This window comes from Anthonomus grandis, chromosome 17 (genome assembly GCF_022605725.1).
Source record: "Anthonomus grandis grandis chromosome 17, icAntGran1.3, whole genome shotgun sequence".
NCBI lineage: Eukaryota > Metazoa > Arthropoda > Insecta > Coleoptera > Curculionidae > Anthonomus > Anthonomus grandis.
The window spans coordinates 17,860,315-17,882,760 of record NC_065562.1 but is presented as its reverse complement, the minus strand read 5'-3'; the positions used below and the strand labels follow the sequence as shown (position 1 = coordinate 17,882,760).

Below are 22,446 nucleotides of genomic sequence, written 5' to 3'. Positions count from 1 at the left end.
GCACCTGTAGTTCGGGCAAATTAGATAATAATGGTGCGGACTCTTTTTTGCATCGCCTAATAAGTCAGTAAAAGTGCGTAAGCCAATTAGGGTTAAATTAATTACCATAATAATAAAATGCAATTGTCGTTCGGTATTTGAACAGGCCTTAAAGAACCATCGTAAATTACATATAAACAATATTTGTATTAATAAAAACGCTTTTCGACCGGACTATTGTATTCTCTTCGAGGGACGAGGCGTAACCGTCGTTTTAGGTGGGTAAGAGCGAGACGGAAGATCGTCGTGACGTAGTCGCGTACGCTGATCTTGCTTAGTCCAAGCTAATTGGATAAAAATTTGTGATTTTTTTAATTCAATTACGGCACATGACGTTTGAAGAATAATTAGTGCCTAATAAGTAATGTACAATTTTTTTTAAATGAATCATTAAAAAGCCCATTTTTGACCGGACTATGATGTGCCCATAAAGAGGTGGGGCCAACGGTCATTTGCCGTGCGTAAGAGTGAGAGGAACGAAGGTTGCGACGTAGCGACGCACCTGTAGTTCGGGCAAATTAGATAATAATGGTGCGACGTAGTCGTGACGTAGTCGCGTACGCTGGTCTTGTTTAGTCCAAGCTAATTGGATAAAAATTCGTGATTTTTTTGAATTCAATTACGGCACATGACGTTTGAAGAATAATTAGTGCCTAATAAGTAATGTACAATTTTTTTTAAACGAATCATTAAAAAGCCCATTTTTGACCGGACTATAATGTGCCCATAAAGAGGTGGGGCCAACAGCCATTTTGCCGTGCGTAAGAGTGAGAGGGACGAACGTTGCGACGTAGCGGCGCACCTATAGTCCGGGCGAATTAGATGATAATGTTGTAAAATTTTTTTTTCAAACGTAAAAAAATTTGACGCATATCACGCTTGACCAGTCACGACACGCCAATTTAGGCGGCAAATTTAAATTCAATATTAACGATCTTATCCATTAAACGAGGGTTCATCAGCCTCGCACCCAAACAACTAGCTAATGAATAAACATCGATGTTCACTTACAAAAATGCAAATAAGTAAAATGGAATTAAGCATGTGTAACCAATACGCTTTCTTTTATCCGAGCACCGTTATTTTCGCCCATATCGCGAATACTGATGAGAAATCCTTAAGGGTCCCTTAAGCAATTTTGTGACGGTACCTTGGTAAGCTTTGATTGGTTTTAAAAAAATAGGGCGTGGCACGTTGGAGGTCAAACAAACAGTCTTTTGACTAAAAAAGACGATTCGATGGCGCCATCTTTGATTATTGAAAAAACCACAACAAACGGGGGCAACAAAGGAACCAGCCGGGGAGTCTTAAGGTCGCACTTATCGTAACGTATATACCAAGTGTTGATCAGTTAAGACCATTTGTGGCCTACGGTTCTTCGTATTTTCAATTTCAGTCGCGTGTTTTATTCTTCCTTTCGGTCTTCCTGGACTGCAACCACGATGAAAGTATTACTAGGAAGTGTTTTAGTGGGTTTCATAGTGGTTTTAACACACAAAAATGGTAAGAATTATTATTGTTTTTTTAAACCTAATGCACAATTGAGCTGTTTTATAGCGAACGCTCAAAGTTCCATTTTCGACCCCATAAAGGACGCCCTTTACTTGCATAACTTCGTACAGACCAACAACACCCTGCAGGACTGCGTGTTCAGGCCCGCTAACGCCAAGGACATGTGTCCGGACCCCGATATTAGGTGAGTGGGAGCAAGAGAGCAATAGAGGGAACGTTTAAAAAAATTTTTTTAGATACATTTTATACTCCAATGGGCAAAAACAAGTGCTCGACCACGGACAAACTGACTGGCTGAGGCAAAGCATTTGGGACCCTTTAAAAGAGGATTTGTTCCTAGTTCATGGATACGCTGGCGGGGATGACGCTCTACCAATGAACGTCCTAAGAGACGGTAAAATAATAATTATTATTATTCAATAAATAAAAAAAGTATTGCAATGAAAAGGAAAATACTTCAAAATAGCCACCATGATTAAGCATGTCCAAAGTTTACGAGTAATCCAAAAGTTGTCATTAGATTTTCCAGGTATTTTAGGGTCGACATGTTTCAACTGCCTGGAAGTAATACCTTATTTAGTCCAGGCACTTGGCTATCAAGAATTTAAAAAAAAAAAAGCAGATATCTGAGAAACAATTAGGATAATTAATTCCTTGGTGCAAAAAATGATCCTCTATGAATTATCTCTGTTTTTTTCAGTGGAACCGTTAGTATTTTCCTGTTGTAGAGCTGTAGCTCCTTTTCCTGCAGGTCTAGTTTAATTAAATGCAAAAAGATCCACACTGTATAGGATTGACATCCATTACCATAAGAGGAAAGAGGTCAAAAATTAAATGCTCATCGCTGTAACTGTCTGGAAATATTCTTCCAAGCAATTGAAGCAATCACGTTTCAATTGCCTGGAAGTAGATCGTTATTCCTTCCAGGCACTTTAAGTCATTTATTTCGGAAAATTGAAGCCACTTCCAGGTTTTTCAGATAGGCGAAGGTTGATGCTTTTTCTGCCCAAACAATTGCAGTCGTTTATTCCAGAAAACTAAAGTAATTTTAGGGCGTTGAAAGTTCATCCATTAAGGAATTCCTTATGTTCCAGGATTTCTTTCTTTATTCCAGACATTTTGAAAAGGTTTCCATATTATTTTAGGTGTCTGAAGTAAGTTTTTTCAACTGTCCAAGCATTTCTTACAGTCTGTACAGGGAGTAAAAGGTAATGGTTATAGTTTTTAATTTTTTTTTCAGAACCGAAGTACGAAATTGCCTATAACTCCCTTAAAAATTTCCCAAATTTGCTCAAACTTCTACCAAATTGTTAAGAGGACTTCATTTTATTACAAAATCAGCATTTCAAGTCAATTTTCTTAATAAGAAATTTATTACAGGGAGTAAAAGGTGATGGTTATAGTTTTCAATTTTTTCAGAACCGAAGTACAAAATTGCCAATAACTCCCTTAAAAATTGCCCAAATTTGCTCAAACTTCTACCAAATTGTTAAGAGGACTTCATTTTATTATACAGTCAGCATTTGAGGTCAATTTTCTTAATAAGAATTTTTTTACAGGGAGTAAAAGGTGATTGTTATAGTTTTTAATTTTTTCAGAATCGAAGTACAAAATTGCCAATAACTCCCTTAAAAATTTCCCAAATTTGCTCAAACTTCTACTAAATTGTTAAGAGGACTTCATTTTATTACAAAATCAGCATTTCAAGTCAATTTTCTTAATAAGAAATTTATTACAGGGAGTAAAAAGTGATGGTTATAGTTTTCAATTTTTTTAGAACCGAAGTACAAAATTGCCTATAACTCCTTTAAAAATTGCCCAAATTTGCTCAAACTTCTACCAAATTGTTAAGAGGACTTCATCTTTTTATACAGTCAGCATTTGAGGTCAATTTTCTTAATAAGAAATTTATTACAGGGAGTAAAAGGTGATGGTTATAGTTTTCAATTTTTTTAGAACCGAAGTACAAAATTGCCAATAACTCCCTTAAAAATTTCCCAAATTTGCTCAAACTTTTACCAAATTGTTAGGAGGACTTCATTTTATTATACAGTCAGCATTTGAGGTCAATTTTCTTAATAAGAATTTTTTTACAGGGAGTAAAAGGTGATTGTTATAGTTTTCAATTTTTTTCAGAACCAAAGTACAAAATTGCCAATAACTCCCTTAAAAATTACCCAAATTTGCTCAAACTTTTACCAAATTGTTAGGAGGACTTCATTTTATTACAAAATCAGCATTTCAAGTCAATTTTCTTAATAAGAAATTTATTACAGGGAGTAAAAGGTGATGGTTATAGTTTTTAATTTTTTTTTAGACCCGAAGTACAAAATTGCCAATAACTCCCTTAAAAACTTCCCAAATTTGCTCAAACTTTTACCAAATTGTTAAGAGGACTTCATTTTATTATACATCATCATTTTAAGTCAATTTTCTTAATAAGAAATTTTTTACAGGAAGTCAAAGATGTCGGTAACAATCCTTAACTTTAATAGAGCACGCTAATAAAAATATTTATTATTGAGGTTAAAAAAAATGCTGTTGCACTTTGCAATTCCTTTCACTTTTTTTAGGAAGTTCAATACTCACAATTCAACTGCCTGGAAGTAAATTTAATTTTTTCCCATGCACTTTAGCTCATCACAAAGTCGAGATCTTTAAACACACTTTTGTGGTAAAATAAATTAAATTTCTGGAACAATCGACGTTGATTTTTAGCGTACATCCGAAACGGTTCGTACAACGTCTGGATCGTGGATTGGGGCGCGTTGGGGGAAGCCCCCTGCTACAGGGCGGCGGTGACGAACATGCGTGCGGTCGCCCGATGTACCGGGGAACTGCTGACCTCCTTAAGGATCGCAGGTTTACCGACCGAGAAACTCACCTGCGTGGGACATTCCTTAGGTCTCTCTTCCGGGTTTAAAGTGGCAACCTGACCATAAAAACGGGGCAATTTTAGGTTCGCACGTTTGCGGTTTGATTTCCAAATACGTGATGTTCCGGATGCATCGGATCGTCGCTCTGGATCCCGCCAGGCCGTTGATCACCAACCAGATCAAGTTGAACGTTGGCGACGCCGCTGCCGTTCACGTTCTACACACGAATGCCGGACATTACGGTGAGGGTGGCCGAGGGGGGCACGTGGATTTCTGCATTAACGGCGGAAGGATCCAGCCCTACTGCGAAAACGCCGATAGTAAGTGAAACCCGAGCTGTAACCGGTTACTTTATGTATGATTGGTTTCACTTAGTTGATGCCCAGTTGTGCAGTCACATATGGGCAATTTGTTATATGGCCGAGAGTATCGATCCCAGGACGCAGAAAAAGGCCGAGCCGTGCTCCAGGAGGTGTCCCTCAGGACCCGTGCCTGCCAGACCAATAAACCGAGTGGGAATCCCCGTTTTTATGGGCCAAAACACACCCTTAACGTAAGTGCATTTGTTTGTAGCCTATAAGGGGTGTCAATGTTGTTCTTAGGGCTGCTGGCTCCTATTGCGTGCACGACAGTCAGCCCCCTTATTGTCCGAAGAAGCCGGGGGATGCTGGGGATGTCCGGTGCTGCTTGAAACCACCTTCTTTTACCCAACAATGAATTGTCCACGGGTATTTTAATCGAATTATGGTAGCTTTAATAAAAATTTAACGAACTATTCCTGCGTTTTATTCTTACCATAGAACTCCCTCGGAATTATGGCGTGTATAGTAAGTAGTATCGATTTAGGTTTTAAATTGCTAATTGCGGCAAAAACCCTCACAGTGAAGGGCCAATGGCGAGCCTGGATAGTCCGCACGCTACGTCCGGTCCTGCTTCCTGTCGGCCGAGTGTGTTTTTTTTTTTTTACTAGAGAAGGGACAGGAGGGCTATGCAGAATTCAGGATGACTCTCTGGATCGATATGAATATTCCCGCAACAATAAAACTTCAAAAAAAAAACTCTGTTTCGACCGGACTAATACGGTGCCCTTAAAGAGGCGGGGCAAACTGTCGTTTGCGATGTGTTAGAGTGAGAGGGAGCATGAGTGTGACGTTGACATTGAAGTGTGGGCCATTGTAGTCCGGGCAAATTAGAACAAAGCGTATTAAAAATAATAATTTTTTTTTTTGGAGACTCTATTTAAGGACAAATTCAAAATTAAATAGAAAATATTTATATTGTATCGTCATTTAAGAGGCTTTTTTATACATGTCGACCCAATCACGCCCAAATTTTGAAAAAAATTAGAAGAGAGAGAGAGCAATTTATGAAAAAAAAAATGCAAAAAATGTTGCATCAAGATTATAAAAAATTTACTGTTTTTGACTGGACTAATATCGTGCTCTTGAAGAGTCGTGGCTCCTGTCGTTCGCCATGCGTTAGAGAGAGAGAGACGAGTGATCGGTGTGACGTTGACATTGTAGTGTGCGCCATTGTAGTCCGGGCAAATTGGAACAAAGCGTATTAAAAACAATATTTTTTTTGTAGACTCTATTTAAAGACAAATTCAAAATTAAATAGAAAATATATTGTATCGTCATTTAAAGGGCTTTTTTATACATGTCGACCCAATCACGCCCAAATTTGGAAAAAAATTAGAAGAGAGAGAGAGCAATTTTTGAAAAAAACAAATGCAAAAAATGTCTCATCAAGATTGTAAAAAATTTACTGTTTTTGACCGGACTAATATCGTGCTTTTGAAGAGGCGTGGCTAATGTCGTTCGTCATGCGCTAGAGAGAGACGGATGATCGGTGTGGCGTTGACATTGAAGTGTGCGCCATTATAGTCCGGGCAAATTAGAACAAAGCGTATTAAAAATAATTTTTTTTTTTTTGGAGACTCTATTTAATGACAAATTCAAAATTAAATAGAAAATATATTGTATCGTCTTTTAAAGGGCTTTTTTATACATGTCGACCCAATCACGCTCAAATTTGGAAAAAATTAGAAGAGAGTGACGGTAATTTTTCAAAAAAATCAAATTATAAAAATTGCATCAAGATTATAAAAAGAAACTTTTTTGACCGGACTAATATCGCGCTAATGAAGAGTCGTGGCTCCTGTCCTTCGCCATGCGCTAGAGAGAGACGGGTGATCGGTGTGACGTTGACATTGTAGTGTGCGCCATTGTAGTCCAGGCAAATTGGAACAAAGCGTATTAAAAATAATTTTTTTTTTGGAAACTCTATTTAATGGCAAATTCAAAATTAAATAGAAAATATATTGTATGGTCATTTAAAGGGCTTTTTTATACCTGTCGACCCAATCACGCCCAAATTTGGAAAAAAATTAGAAGAGAGGGAGAGCAATTTTTGAAAAAAACAAATGCAAAAAATTTTGCATCAAGATTATAAAAAATTTACTGTTTTTGACCGGACTAATATTGTGCTCTTGAAGAGTCGTGGCTCCTGTCCTTCGCCATGGATTAGAGAGAGACGGGTGATCAGTGTGACGTTGACATTGTGGTGTGCGCCATTGTAGTCCGGGCAAATTAGAACAAAGCGTATTAAAAATAATAATTTTTTTTTTTTTGGAGACTCTATTTAAGGACAAATTCAAAATTAAATAGAAAATATATTGTATGGTCAATTAAAGGGCTTTTTTAGACATGTCGACCCAATCACGCCCAAATTTGGAAAAAAATGAGAAGAGAGAGAGAGCAATTTTTGAAAAAAACAAATGCAAAAAATGTCTCATCAAGATTGTAAAAAATTTACTGTTTTTGACTGGACTAATATCGTGCTCTTGAAGAGGCGTGGCTAATCTCGTTCGTCATGTGTTAGAGAGAGACGGATGATCAGTGTGGCGTTGACATTGTAGTGTGCGCCATTGTAGTCCGGGCAAATTAGAACAAAGCGTATTAAAAATAATAATTTTTTTTTTGGAGACTCTATTTAAGGACATATTCAAAATTAAATAGAAAATATATTGTATGGTCATTTAAAGGGCTTTTTTATACATGTCGACCCAATCACGCCCAAATTTGGCAAAAAATTAGAAGAGAGTGGGGGTACATTTACAAAAACTCATTGCATCATGATTATAAAAAGAAACTTTTTTGACCGGACTAATATCGCGTTAATGAAGAGGCGTGGCTAATGTCGTTCGCCATGAGTTAGAGAGAGACGGATGATCAGTGTGACGTTGACATTGAAGTGTGGGCCATGGTAGTCCGGGCAAATTAGGGAAAAATGTTGGCAGATATTTTGGAAAGGAAATATTTTGATTTTGAATGTGGCTGGCTTAGTTTAAGAATTAATCCAGAATTAAATATTGTATCGTATTGTCATTTAAAGGTCAGCAGGGCTCTTTATTCAAGACTACCAAACCTCGCCTAAATTGGGAAAAAAAGAGAGTGAGGGTAATTTTTCAAAATTATCAAACGCCAAAAAATTCTTTTTTGATCGGACTAATAAGGTGATGTTAAAGAAAAAGGTGGGAGAAGACCTTGACATTGTAGGGTGCGCCGTTATAGTCCGGGCATATTGGAGAATTTTGCAAAGTATAATGAAAAAAAAAACCATTTTATCTAAAAACTAGGTGTGGCAAGTTTTGGTTTAGTTTTAGAAAAAATTGAATATAAAAAAAAATCATTTGAACGTCAGAAGGACTTTTTTTATACCTTCTGCACAAACTACGTCCATATTTCAAAAAAAAACAATTAACAAGACAGCGGGGTCAAAATAATCGAAAACAAAAAAAAATGGTCCATTATGCTTTTTGACCGGACTAATACCGTGCGATTGATGAGGCGGGGCGACATGCGTTAGAGTGAGACGGATGAACGCCGTGACGTTGTCATCGTGGTGTGCGCCGCTATAGTCCGGTGAAATTGGAGTAAAATGTTGTCAAAAAAATTGAATGAAAAGTGTTTTAATTTTGACGCTTAAAGATCAAAAAAATAAATTGTTCTAGTTTCATTATATGGAAAATGTTGATCGTTACTGTGACACTTTGCAATTGTCACTTAAAAGGGTGTCTATCAAAACCATGCCCCAAATTTAGAATGAGAGGTTGGAGGGTAAATTAGAAAAAAAACCTCTAATAAATCAACATACGCTTCGGCGGTGCGTCAGTGTTCAACAATTCCACGAAAAAAAAATTAAAAAGAAACTTTTTTCTCACACGCGAACTCACGATTTTCCGACGAAAGAAACCCTCTCGCCCCCCTCGAGGTGGTGGTGGAGCATATTCAAATTTCACCCTCTCCCTCCCGCCCCTTTTTCAATCCACGTTCAGGGCTTTCGGATTGGCTAAGATTTCTGCAATATCCCCCCCTCCCTCCCCGCAAGGCATTTCTGGCGAATATGGTTTTCTTTTATGCCAGATTTGTGCCGCTCTTCGGATGCAAAGTACGACGATAGTGCGTGCGTTTGTTTATTTCTTCCTCCTCCTCCTCCTCCTCTCGCACGGTTTGTTCGTATCTTAAAAAAGCGGTTTTTTGAGGAGATGACGTAGTGTTTTTTTTTTGAAATTGGGTCTAACATGTGAGTTTTTTAAGAGGGGTTTATATGTCGCAGTCTAGTGGGAAAAAGGGGGCGGCCAAGGGCCTCCCGAAGCCCGACAAAAATGAGGAAAGCAATGGGACTAGTAAAGGTACCTATATAATGTTTTCTAATAAAAAAAAATGAAAATTTTAATTGGGACACTATGTATATAATACGTTTTGGGCCAGGTAAACTATACAGAACAATTTTATGAGGCACAGTCAGAAGCCAAAAAAAGTAAAAATCTTAGATTCTTGTACCAACTTTGAAGCAGGATAATTTAGAAACGGTTCCAGGCACATCTTTGCAATTTTTAGTAGGAGTTGATGCTTTTTTTATAGAATCATTTCGTATATAAATGATTTTTGTAGCTTAAGAACTTTTTGAGTTAGAGCCGAATTTGTGAGCCGTAGTCCAAGGTCAAAGGAATTAAAATTCTTAGATTATTATATTAAATTTCAAGCGGGATAATTGAGAAACTATTCTAGGCACACTTTTGCAGTTTTCAGTGGAAGTTGACGCCTTTTTTATAGACTTATTACATATATGAACCGTTTTTGTATCTCAAGAACTCTTTGAGTTGGAGTGTAATTTATGAGGCATAGTCCAAAACCAAAAAAAAGTAGAAACCTAAAGTAATGTATCAAATTTTAGGCAGGATAATCTAGAAACAGCTCTAGGGCACATCTTTGCAATTTTTAGTAAGAGTTGATGCCTTTTTTATAGAATCAATTCGTATATGAACGATTTTTTGTAGCTTAAGAACTTTTTGAGTTAGAGCCGAATTTGTGAGCCGTAGTCCAAGGTCAAAGGAATTAAAATTCTTAGATTATTATATTAAATTTCAAGAGGGATAATTGAGAAACTATTCTAGGCACACTTTTGCAGTTTTCAGCGGAAGTTGACGCCCTTTTTATAGACTTATTACATATATCAACCATTTTTGTATCTCGAGAACTTTTTGAGTTAGAGTGTAATTTGTGAGGCATAGTCCAAAACCAAAAAAAAGTAGAAACTTAAAATAATGTATCAACTTTTAAGCAGGATAATTTAGGAACAGCTCTAGGCACATCTTTGCAATTTTTAGTAAGAGTTGATGCTTTTTTTATAGAATCAATTCGTATATAAACGATTTTTGTAGCTTAAGAACTTTTTGAGTTAGAGCCGAATTTGTGAGCCGTAGTCCAAGGTCAAAGGAATTAAAATTCTTAGATTATTATATTAACTTTCAAGCGGGATAATTGAGAAACTATTCTAGGCACACTTTTGCAGTTTTCAGCGGAAGTTGACGCCCTTTTTATAGACTTATTACATATATAAACCATTTTTGTATCTCGAGAACTTTTTGAGTTAGAGTGTAATTTGTGAGGCATAGTCCAAAACCAAAAAAAAGTAGAAACCTAAAGTAATGTATCAACTTTTAAGCAGGATAATCTAGAAACAGTTCCAGGCACATCTTTGCAGTTTTTAGTAGGAAATTATGCTTTTTTTATAGAATCATTTCATATATGAACGACTTTTGTAGCTTAAGAACTTTTTGAGTTAGAGCCGAATTTGTGAGGCATAGTCCAAGGTCCAAGGTAGATTTTTGACTCACCATCCTCAAGTTTCCATAGCAAATATCCGAGCTATCGAATGTTGATCATGTCGACTTGGGGTAAAATTAAATGTTTTAGTGTGTTGGAATTTTCAAAAAAAAATCAGAAAAAATCCATTAGATTATTGAAGTCACTTGACCATTAAAATTTTGAGTATGAACCACTGGCCAACATGTCCACGCAAATGTCCTAAGTGGGTAGGCAACACTCAGTACAGCAACCCTAAATACAGTGGCTAAGTATATGGAAAAAATAGGACAAAATGTATCTTTTTTATTTCTGTTACTTCCTAAATTATTTTTTTTTTAATTAATAGAAAATCGGCGGTTAATAATATGAAAAGAAAAAACCGACCCTGTAAGTGTGTGCTCACTTAATATTCACTCATAAAATAAAATTTTATACCATATCTAGTTGTTTTAATACATTTTTATGTATGGTATATTTCTCATTCATGGTATGACAGATACAAAAATGATTCACCGGAAATATGCATTTCTCTTAAATTTGAAATGATTTTCAAGGTCGCTTGTTAAAAATGATAAATTCCCTTTTCTAGCGGGAAATCCTAAGGATGCGAAGGAAAAAGAAGAAACGTCGAGTAATGCGGAGGGCGAGGAAAGTTCGTCGGGGGCGAAGCCCCAGTCCGCGGGGGCGAACATAAGGGACGCGGCCCAAAGGATCCTGACACTGTGCCAAAAAGCCGAGTGGGCCCCAGTGGACCAAATATTGAAGTCTATGGAGAAGGCCATCTCCAATTCTGGAGAGGACGTAAACACTTTACCGTTGGCAGGAGTGGCCGATCTGGTATAAAAAGCCCTTTAAAAATGTTTTCTTTGAATTATATTTATAGTGTTGTTCTTTAAAGATTACTGGCATGACTCCGCTAATGTACGCGGTGAAAGACAACAGGACGTCCCTCCTGGATAGAATGATCGATCTGGGATCCGACGTTTGTGCCAGGAATAACGTGAGTATCTCGATAAATTCCACGTCTTATATACGAATATCCCATTAATAATGGAGAATTAATAAAGTAAAACGGTTCTGGCATAATGCACAATTCGTGTGCAAATATTAACCGAATCGATGCCCTCCTTCTCCCTCCTCACCCCTTCCTCGATCTAATCACGTTAATATTTCAGTGAAGGATTTTCGCAACTGTGTTATAAAGATCCATTTATGCCCTTTCATATGAGTTGTATGAAAGGACGAAGTGGGCGTGCCATAATAAAATTATAAAAAACGTGAAAAACAAGTGTGTCACGGTTATGTTGATTTTTTTTTCCGTTATCTTGCATCGTTTCTTCAAGTAGAGGGTGGATTGTGACCCTGATTTTCAGCCCTTCTCTCCTGACACCCCCCCGCGTAAAAATCGTCAAATTCTAGGGCGGTAATAATCGCACGGTCACGCCATTCTAAATCCAAAAATAATGGGGTGATTTTTCGATAAGCAAGAAAGCACCCACTCACTGCTCCCCCTCGTCCGCCCTGTGGCTGCGATTTATTTTCATTAATTTTTCTTCGCGAGAATTTCTTTTAGGTCATCAACAAAATCAACGAGGTCATGTGGGATTAAATTACTTTTCCAAAAAAATTGGGGCAAACACACCCTATTTATGCAGCAAGGGAGGAGGGATGAAAAATATCCGATTATCGGACTAATTAATATGAAAATGGATTAGGCTGATGCGATGTTTATAATATGGGGGAAAGTTGGCAACATCAATATTTTTGAAGTCAAACGGGCCGCTAACTGTGCTGATCTGTGCCTAAAGCGACGTTGTCAACTTTTACAATAAATTTTATTACAATTTGTTGACATTTTGGTTAAAGAGGGTCATTCGTAACGATCGGCAATGATGTATGGCATTCGGATTGATTTAAATGGCAAAAAGTGCCTAAGGAGTGCATAATTTCGGTTTCTACCGCATCTCATGGTCCAGGCACGCCTGGAATCATCTTGAAATTGCTTTTTTCTTAAGTAATTGAACCCACTAGAGACGTACAGCATTATTTCATAGTGATCGTCACCGATTCATGGCTCTCAGATGGGTTAAAATGCCAAAAATAGGGTAAAAAGTCAATTTTTTTACTTTCTACCGCATCTCACTTTTATGCAACATCCAACATCGGTTTGAAATTATACTTTTATGACGTAATTATGTGCTTTGCAGACGAGAAAGATCAATCCATAGCGATCGTTAACGATTCTTGGCTCTCAGATGAGTTTAAAGGTCAAAAAGTGGATAAAAAAGAGCAGAATTTCCTTTTCTACCGCATCTCATAGTCCAATATTTTTTCTTAAGTAATTGAACCCACTAGAGATGCACAGCATCATTTTATAGCGATCGTCAGCGATTCATGGGACTCAGATAAGTGCAAATGCCAAAAATGTGGTAAAAAGTTTATTTCTCACTTTCTACCGCATCTCACTCTTCTGCAATATCTAGGATCGCTTTAAAATTTTACTTTTCTAAGGTAATTATGATCTTTTCCAACGGGAGAGGCCATTCTATACCGATCGTCAACGATTTATGGCTCTCAGATGGGTTTAAAGGTCAAAAAGTGGATAAAGAGTTCAGAATCTCCGTTTCTGCCGCATTTCATGGTCCAGGCACGCCTGGAATTATCTTGAAATTACATTTTTCTTAAATAATTGAACCCACTAGAGACGTACAGCATCATTTCATAGTGATCGTCAACGATTCATGGCACTCAGATGGGTTTAAAGGTCAAAAAGTGGGTAAAAAGTGCAGAATTTCCCTTTCTGTCGCATTTCATGGTCCAGGCACGCCTGGAATCATCTTGAAATTGCATTTTTCTTAAGTAATTGAACCTTCTAGAGACGTACAGCATCATTCCATAGTGATCGTCAACGATTCATGGCACTCAGATGGGCTTAAATGTCAAAAAGTGGGTAAAAAGTGCATAATTTCGGATTCTACCGCATCTCATTCTTATGCAACATCTAGGATCGCTTTGAATTTATATTTTTCTAATGTGATTATGATCTGTGTAGATGAGAGAGATCGTTCCATAGCGATCGTTAACGATTCATGGCACTCAGATGGATTTAAAGGCCAAAAAGAGGGAAAGAAGTTCATAAATTCCGTTTCTACCGCATCTCATGGTCCAGGTACGCCTGGAATCATCTTGAAATTGCATTTTTCTTAAGTAATTGAACTCTCTAGAGACGTACAGCATCATTCCATAGTGATCGTCAACGATTCATGGCTCTCAGATGGGTCAAATGCCAAAAATGTGGTAAAAATTCAATTTTTTCACTTTCTACCGCATCTCACTCTTATGCAATATCCAGGATCGTTCTGAATTTATACTTTTCTAATGTGATTATGATCTGTGTAGACGAGAGAGATCGTTCCATAGCGATCGTAGACGATTCATGGCACTCAGATGGATTTAAAGGTCAAAAAGAGGGAAAAAAGTGTATAAATTGCGTTTCTACCGCATCTCATGGTCCAGGCACGCCTGGAATCATCTTGAAATTACATTTTTCTTAAGTAATTAAACTCACTAGAGACGCACAGCATCATTTTATTCCGATCGTCAATGATTCATGTGACCCAGATGGGTTCAAATGTGAAAAATGGGGTAAAAAGTCCATTTTTTCACTTTCTACCTTATCTCACTCTTCTGTAATATTCAGGATCGCTTTGAAATTATACTTTTCTGATGTGGTTGTGATTTGTGCAAACAAGAGAGATCATTCCATAGCGATCGTCAACGATTCATGGCTCTAAGATGGGTTTAAAAGCCAAAAAGTGGGAAAAAAGTGCATAAATTGCGTTTCTACCGCATCTCATGGTCCAGGCACGCCTGGAATCATCTTGAAATTACATTTTTCTTAAGTAATTAAACTCACTAGAGACGTACAGCATCATTTCATAGCGATCGTCGCCGATTCATGGCACTCAGACAAGTGCAAATGCCAAAAATGTGGAAAAAAGTTCATTTTTTCACTTCCTACCGCATCTCACTCTTCTGCAACATCCAGGATCGCTTTGAAATTATGTTTTTTTGACGTAAATATGAGCTTTGCAGACGGGAAAGGTCATTTCATATTGATCGTTAACGATTCATGGCACTCAGATGGGTTTAAAGGTCAAAAAGTGGATAAAGAGTTCAGAATCTCCGTTTCTGCCGCATCTCATGATCCAGGCACGCCTGGAATTATCTTGAAATTACATTTTTCTTAAGTAATTGAACCCACTAGAGACGTACAGCATCATTTCATAATGATCGTCAACGATTCATGGCTCTCAGATGGGTTTAAAGGTCAAAAAGTGGGTAAAAAGTGCAGAATTTCCCTTTCTGTCGCGTTTCATGGTCCAGGCACGCCTCGAATCATCTTGAAATTGCATTTTTCTTAAGTAATTGAACCTTCTAGAGACGTACAGTATCATTCCATAGTGATCGTCAACGATTCATGGCACTCAGATGGATTTAAAAGCCAAAAAGTGGGAAAAAAGTGTATAAATTGCGTTTCTACCGCATCTCATGGTCCAGGCACGCCTGGAATCATCTTGAAATTACATTTTTCTTAAGTAATTAAACTCACTAGAGACGCACATCATCATTTTATAATGATCGTCACCGATTCATGGCTCTCAGATAGGTTCAAATGCCCAAAATGAGGTAAAAAGTCAATTTTTTCCACTTTCCGCCGCATTTTGAACTAAATAAACCAGAATGACCTAAAAACTCCTCTGTTTAATCATTGACTTCAACTGCCTGGAAGAAGGCTTTAATTACTTAAAATAAAAATAGTAAATAGCTTCAAGTGTCTTACAAAAAGTCACTCCGATTGTCTGGAAGAAACTAAACAAGAGACTTGAAAATTGACCTTATAACCATTGAAAATTGCCTAAATAACCAAAAATTGTTTGACTTTAATTGTTTAAAAAAAACTGCAAATACTAATAATAATAATAAATCGGTTGTGCTTATAAAAAATCACTGCTTACCTCCCTTTTAGTTTAAAATCGTATCCAAAAGAATGTTGGATTGGTTGGTTGGTCTGTTGTAAATTCTGAAGCCATTTATTGCAGTATATTTCTACAAATAAATAAAGATCTTTGAACTAATGGAGTAACATTTTTAGGACAACTACAACGTGTTGCATATCGCCTCGATGCACTCCAGAGAGGACGTGGTCAAGCTGCTCCTGGGCAAAAAAGGGGTCGATCCGTACTCCACCGGCGGGGTGAGTTTTTTCCTCCTCACATTTTCAACAATTTTCCCACGCTTTTGCATGTCTATACCGAGCGGAAAATAGAGAAATGTTCACCCCCCGACCGGGTTGATGGGAAAAGTTTCTCTCGACACCTAAACAGCAATTCTCTCACATAAATTACTTTACTGTCGTACAGTTCGGTCTAGAATAAGGGCATATTTGAACTTTTGATAGAGTCGTAATCAAACGGCGGTTCATTTGGTCGCTTCGAGACAAACCGGTACCGCTACCGCCATTTTGAGGGCCCTCCTTCAAGCAGCCGGTAAAGACATCAGATTAAAGACTGACGGGGTAAGTTAATCAATTTTATCATACAATAAATATGCTAATTGCAACGACCCTGGGTTTGTTTCTTTGATTTATAAGAAGTCTTTTGGAAGTAGTGCGGTTGTATTCGAAGTGTTTTTTAATAAGAGGTGCATTTTAAAAAAATAATAATAATAAAACATGAGCCCGTAGCAGGATATTAGTAATAAAAAATAAAAGGGAAAAAGGGGTATTTTGTCCCCGTGTGTCGCGTGTCAGGCGTTCCGCGACTGGCACCGCATTCCCGTTTTTCGGGGAAAATCCGTCGGGTTTTCAAATAAAATCCCGCACTCCAGTCCAAATATTATGGATTTATGGCAATTGATGACCCGATATGCCATATATTCATCCGTGCGGGAAAAAAACAGCGTTGGCACCTGTTCATTTTTTCAACCAATCGGTGCCAAATATGTAAGGATTGAATGCTGAAATAATTTTTTATTTTCCAGGCAGTCGAAGTCATTTTCATACCTTATAAACCAAATAAAATTCCCGGGATAATCCGGTCATTTGAAAACCTTTGGGCATTTAAAGCCGCGTTTAGATGCATATTTTCAGACCTCCAGCTGCCTGGAATACGGTTTTAACATACCGATAGCATAAAATCAAGTATTCCAGGCAGTCAGAATAATTTCTCTACACCTGGAAGGAATTTAAAATAACTTTAAATGAAAGGATTTAAATATTGGGACTGTGTTAATCAAATAATGATTGTAAGGCAATGACTCGATGCTACTTTTAATAAACGATGGATTGGAAGGAGAGGAACCGTCCAATGGCCGCCGCGCTCACCCGACCTGAACCCCATAGACTTTTTTCTATAGAGATATTTCATAGAATTTGTTTTCGAAAATAAAATTTTAACTTGTTGAAGTAAATAGAGTGGAAATAAATAATTGAATTGGAAAAAAAATTACTGCAATGTTTTAAAATCACTGTTGATATAACTAATTAATTCACTAAAAATTCCCCAAAACACCAGCAAAAGTTCTATAAAACTTTTGATAGTTACTGGAATTCGCCATGTTCTGTCTCTCTTTAGCTTGTATGAAACTGACCTTTTGTTAATCATTAGGACGAAAACCAGTGCGCGTCAAACTTTTTTTTTATTTATGGAATAATAATTTTTAATTTGCATGCCAACGTTTAATAATAATTAAAAAAATGCTTTATTTTCAAAAAAAATTATAAATTCGTAGACAAAGCACGTAAAAATAATACAAAACAAACATACACAAGAAAACAAAAATGTAACAAACTGGGAGTGCGAAAGTGGTATTTTATGATAAATTCTGTATAAAATCATTAAAATCCATATAGTAGAAGATTAAATATTATAGTTTTTATTACAGGGTCGCCTGGACTAAATAACTTAACCTATATTTTCTATTAAAACAAATATGTATTTTAATATAAAAAAATAAAAAACATAAGTTCAACAAAACTTTGGATGGTCACTGGAATTCACCACGTTCTGTCTCTCTTTAGCTTGTATGAAACTGACCTTTTGTTAATCATTAGGACGAAAACCAGTGCGCGTCAAACTTTTTTTTTATTTACGGAATATTAATTTTTAATTTGCATGCCAACGTTTAATAATAATTAAAACAATGCTTTATTTTAAAAAAAATTATAAATTCGTAGACAAAGCACGTAAAAATAATACAAAACAAACAAACACAAGAAAACAAAAATGTAACAAACTGGGAGTGTGAAAGTGGTATTTTATGATAAATTCTGTATAAAATCATTAAAATCCCTATAGTAGAAGATTAAATATTATAGTTTTTATTACAGGATCGCCTGGACTAAATAACTTAACTTATATTTTCTATTAAAACAAATATGTATTATAATATAAATAAATAAAAAACATAAGTTCAACAAAACTTTGGATGGTCACTGGAATTCACCATGTTCTGTCTCTCTTTAGCTTGTATGAAACTGACCTTTTGTTAATCATTAGGACGAAAACCAGTGCGCGTCAAACTTTTTTTTTATTTATGGAATAATAGTTTTTAATTTGCATGCCAACGTTTAATAATAATTAAAAAAATGCGTTATTTTCAAAAAAAAATTATAAATTCGTAGACAAAGCACGTAAAAATAATACAAAACAAACATACACAAGAAAACAAAAATGTAACAAACTGGGAGTGTGAAAGTGGTATTTTATGATAAATTCTGTATAAAATCATTAAAATCCATATAGTAGAAGATCAAATATTATAGTTTTTATTACAGGATCGCCTGGACTAAATAACTTAACTTATATTTTCTATTAAAAAAAATATGTATTTTAATATAAAAAAATAAAAAACATAAGTTCAACAAAACTTTGGATGGTCACTGGAATTCACCATGTTCTGTCTCTCTTTAGCTTGTATGAAACTGACCTTTTGTTAATCATTAGGACGAAAACCAGTGCGAGTCAAACTTTTTTTTTTATTTATGGAATAATAATTTTTAATTTGCATTTAATAATATTTAAAAAAATGCTTTATTAAAAAAAAAATATAAATTCGTAGACAAAGCACGTAAAAATAATACAAAACAAACAAACACAAGAAAACAAAAATGTAACAAACTGGGAGTGTGAAAGTGGTATTTTATGATAAATTCTGTATAAAATCATTAAAATCCCTATAGTAGAAGATCAAATATTTTAGTTTTTATTACAGGATCGCCTGGACTAAATAACTTAACCTATATTTTCTATTAAAACAAATATGTATTTTAATATAAAAAAATAAAAAACATAAGTTCAACAAAACTTTGGATGGTCACTGGAATTCGCCATGTTCTGTCTCTTTTTAGCTTGTATGAAACTGACCTTTTGTTAATCATTAGGACGAAAACCAGTGCGCGTCAAACTTTTTTTTTATTTATGGAATAATAATTTTTAATTTGCATGCCAACGTTTAATAATAATTAAAAAAATGCTTTATTTAAAAAAAATTATAAATTCGTAGACAAAGCACGTAAAAATAATACAAAACAAACATACACAAGAAAACAAAAATGTAACAAACTGGGAGTGTGAAAGTGGTATTTTACGACAAATTCTGTATAAAATCATTAAAATCCATATAGTAGAAGATCAAATATTATAGTTTTTATTACAGGATCGCCTGGACTAAATAACTTAACTTATATTTTCTATTAAAAAAAATATGTATTTTAATATAAAAAAATAAAAAACATAAGTTCAACAAAACTTTGGATGGTCACTGGAATTCACCATGTTCTGTCTCTCTTTAGCTTGTATGAAACTGACTTTTTGTTAATCATTAGGACGAAAACCAGTGCGCGTCAAACTTTTTTTTTATTTATGGAATAATAGTTTTTAATTTGCATGCCGACGTTTAATAATAATTAAAAAAATGCGTTATTTTCAAAAAAAATTATAAATTCGTAGACAAAGCACGTAAAAATAATACAAAACAAACATACACAAGAAAACAAAAATGTAACAAACTGGGAGTGTGAAAGTGGTATTTTATGATAAATTCTGTATAAAATCATTAAAATCCATATAGTAGAAGATCAAATATTATAGGATCGCCTGGACTAAATAACTTAACTTATATTTTCTATTAAAACAAATATGTATTATAATATAAATAAATAAAAAACATAAGTTCAACAAAACTTTGGATGGTCACTGGAATTCACCATGTTCTGTCTTTCTTTAACTTATTATAAAAATAATCTCTTGTCAATCGTCAAGGTGCAAACCAGTGCGTGTCAAACTTTTTTTTATATACAGGGTGTCTCACGACGAATAGACGCGATCGATATTTCGGAAACTAATTTTTCAAAAATTTTGAAAATTTGGCAACATGGCACAGTCGATGGGGGCTACACAACTAAAATATTTTGACAGTTGTGACGTTTCCGGTTATACCGGAAGTAGGTGTCAACTTCGTTATTTTAAATGGAACATCCTGTATATTTTTACTTTTTTGGCTTTTACGTGAAATTCTAAGTATATTTTGTGTATAATGTCCTATACCTAAGTGTAACCGTTTTTGACATATTTTTAATTTCATGTGAAAAACTATGTTTATAAGCCCTAACATAATTACCGATTACTCCCTTTTAGTAGCTTTTATTTATTGGTTAGTTTTGGTTTTATTTTAGAGGAAGGACCACTTTAAAAGACTATTTTAAAATTTGGCTAAAAAAAAGATACAGGGTGGTCAAAAACTAGCATTAAAAATTAAAATGAAAAAATCATTAAAAGTCAATTTTTTTAAATGGAAACCCCCTATTTTTATAATTTTTTCATAAAGATAATTAAAAATAAGGTTAACTTTGTATAAGGTTATCTAGTCCAAAAATTGATAGTTTCCGAAATATTGGCAGTTTAAATTTGGCCTAATATTAAAAGCCGTATAATAACACGGCTCAAGGATTGTTGATTAGTTGGGCATGACGGTTGTCATAGTAACCGCTAGAAGCGGCAGTAAGACAATGAATTATATGCATTAAATTTATAAGTTACTTGCTATTTAAGTTTTCTTCGTAAAAGTGTAATTTAATTAAAAAGTGTACATTTCTGTTATAATCCATATTTATTACAGTACAATCATTACAGTACAAGATCAAATTAGATTTTTTATTAAAAAAAAATAATAATAATATTAAAAAATAATAAACATAAACTCGACGTAACTTTTGATAGTCACTGAAATTCGCCATGTTCTATCTTTCTTTAACTTATTATAAAATAATCCCTTGTCAATCGTCAAGGTGCAAACCAGTGCGTGTCAAACTTTTTTTTATATATATGGAATATTAATGTGTAAAATGCATTTTGAATATTAATTTCCAATTTGCACGCCAGCTTTTAATAACAATAATAGTAATTATTAAAAAATAATTTCTCTACACCTGGAAGGAATTTAAAATAACTTTAAATGAAAGGATTTAAATATTGTGTTAATCAAATAATGATTGTAAGGCAACAACTCGATGCTACTTTTAATAATCGATGGATTGGAAGGAGAGGAACCGTCCAATGGCCGCCGCGCTCACCCGACCTGAACCCCATAGACTTTTTTCTATAGAGATATTTCATAGAATTTGTTTTCGAAAATAAAATTTTAACTTGTTGAAGTAAATAGAGTGGAAATAAATAATTGAATTGGAAAAAAAATTACTGCAATGTTTTAAAATCACTGTTGATATAACTAATTAATTCACTAAAAATTCCCCAAAACACCAGCAAAAGTTCTATAAAACTTTTGATAGTTACTGGAATTCGCCATGTTCTGTCTCTCTTTAGCTTGTATGAAACTGACCTTTTGTTAATCATTAGGACGAAAACCAGTGCGCGTCAAACTTTTTTTTTATTTATGGAATAATAATTTTTAATTTGCATGCCAACGTTTAATAATAATTAAAAAAATGCTTTATTTTCAAAAAAAATTATAAATTCGTAGACAAAGCACGTAAAAATAATACAAAACAAACATACACAAGAAAACAAAAATGTAACAAACTGGGAGTGCGAAAGTGGTATTTTATGATAAATTCTGTATAAAATCATTAAAATCCATATAGTAGAAGATCAAATATTATAGTTTTTATTACAGGATCGCCTGGACTAAATAACTTAACCTATATTTTCTATTAAAACAAATATGTATTTTAATATAAAAAAATAAAAAACATAAGTTCAACAAAACTTTGGATGGTCACTGGAATTCGCCATGTTCTGTCTCTTTTTAGCTTGTATGAAACTGACCTTTTGTTAATCATTAGGACGAAAACCAGTGCGCGTCAAACTTTTTTTTTATTTATGGAATAATAATTTTTAATTTGCATGCCGACGTTTAATAATAATTAAAAAAATGCTTTATTTTCAAAAAAAATTATAAATTCGTAGACAAAGCACGTAAAAATAATACAAAACAAACATACACAAGAAAACAAAAATGTAACAAACTGGGAGTGTGAAAGTGGTATTTTATGATAAATTCTGTATAAAATCATTAAAATCCCTATAGTAGAAGATTAAATATTATAGTTTTTATTACAGGATCGCCTGGACTAAATAACTTAACTTATATTTTCTATTAAAACATATATGTATTATAATATAAATAAATAAAAAACATAAGTTCAACAAAACTTTGGATGGTCACTGGAATTCACCATGTTCTGTCTTTCTTTAACTTATTATAAAATAATCCCTTGTCAATCGTCAAGGTGCAAACCAGTGCGTGTCAAACTTTTTTTTATATATATGGAATATTAATGTGTA

The 22,446-nt window shown here is 34.7% G+C and overlaps 2 protein-coding genes across 10 annotated transcripts in view; both read left to right on the top strand.

Annotated features, from left to right (window-relative positions):
- The first annotated feature begins 1,376 nt into the window (after window positions 1-1,376).
- On the top strand, window positions 1,377-5,202 carry LOC126746245 (phospholipase A1 member A-like). The gene is made up of 7 exons (XM_050454402.1): window positions 1,377-1,542; window positions 1,597-1,735; window positions 1,788-1,945; window positions 4,270-4,455; window positions 4,511-4,747; window positions 4,803-4,980; window positions 5,030-5,202. The coding sequence occupies exons 1-7, from the start codon at window positions 1,482-1,484 to the stop codon at window positions 5,142-5,144; spliced, it is 1,074 nt and encodes a 357-aa protein (XP_050310359.1). The 5' UTR covers window positions 1,377-1,481; the 3' UTR covers window positions 5,145-5,202.
- A 3,689-nt stretch (window positions 5,203-8,891) lies between these two features.
- LOC126746317 (serine/threonine-protein phosphatase 6 regulatory ankyrin repeat subunit A) overlaps window positions 8,892-22,446 on the top strand; it is a 44,909-nt gene continuing 31,354 nt past the window's right edge. For all 9 annotated transcript variants that reach the window (XR_007663861.1, XR_007663860.1, XM_050454502.1 and 6 more), the window contains exons 1-5: window positions 8,892-9,123; window positions 11,172-11,419; window positions 11,481-11,582; window positions 15,738-15,839; window positions 16,044-16,160. Coding sequence is in view for 7 of the 9 variants with exons in the window: in XM_050454502.1 (XP_050310459.1) it covers window positions 9,039-9,123; window positions 11,172-11,419; window positions 11,481-11,582; window positions 15,738-15,839; window positions 16,044-16,160 (654 nt within the window). In the remaining 2 variants the exon portion in view is untranslated. The remainder of the gene's footprint in view (window positions 9,124-11,171; window positions 11,420-11,480; window positions 11,583-15,737; window positions 15,840-16,043; window positions 16,161-22,446) is intronic.

Coding starts and splice junctions, on each gene's coding strand:
- LOC126746245 (XM_050454402.1), top strand. CDS start 1,482: ATGAAAGTATTACTAGGAAGTGTTTTAGTGGGTTTCATAGTGGTTTTA. Junction 1,543..1,596: donor GGTTTTAACACACAAAAATG/GTAAGAATTATT, acceptor GCTGTTTTATAG/CGAACGCTCAAAGTTCCATT. Junction 1,736..1,787: donor TGTCCGGACCCCGATATTAG/GTGAGTGGGAGC, acceptor AAATTTTTTTAG/ATACATTTTATACTCCAATG.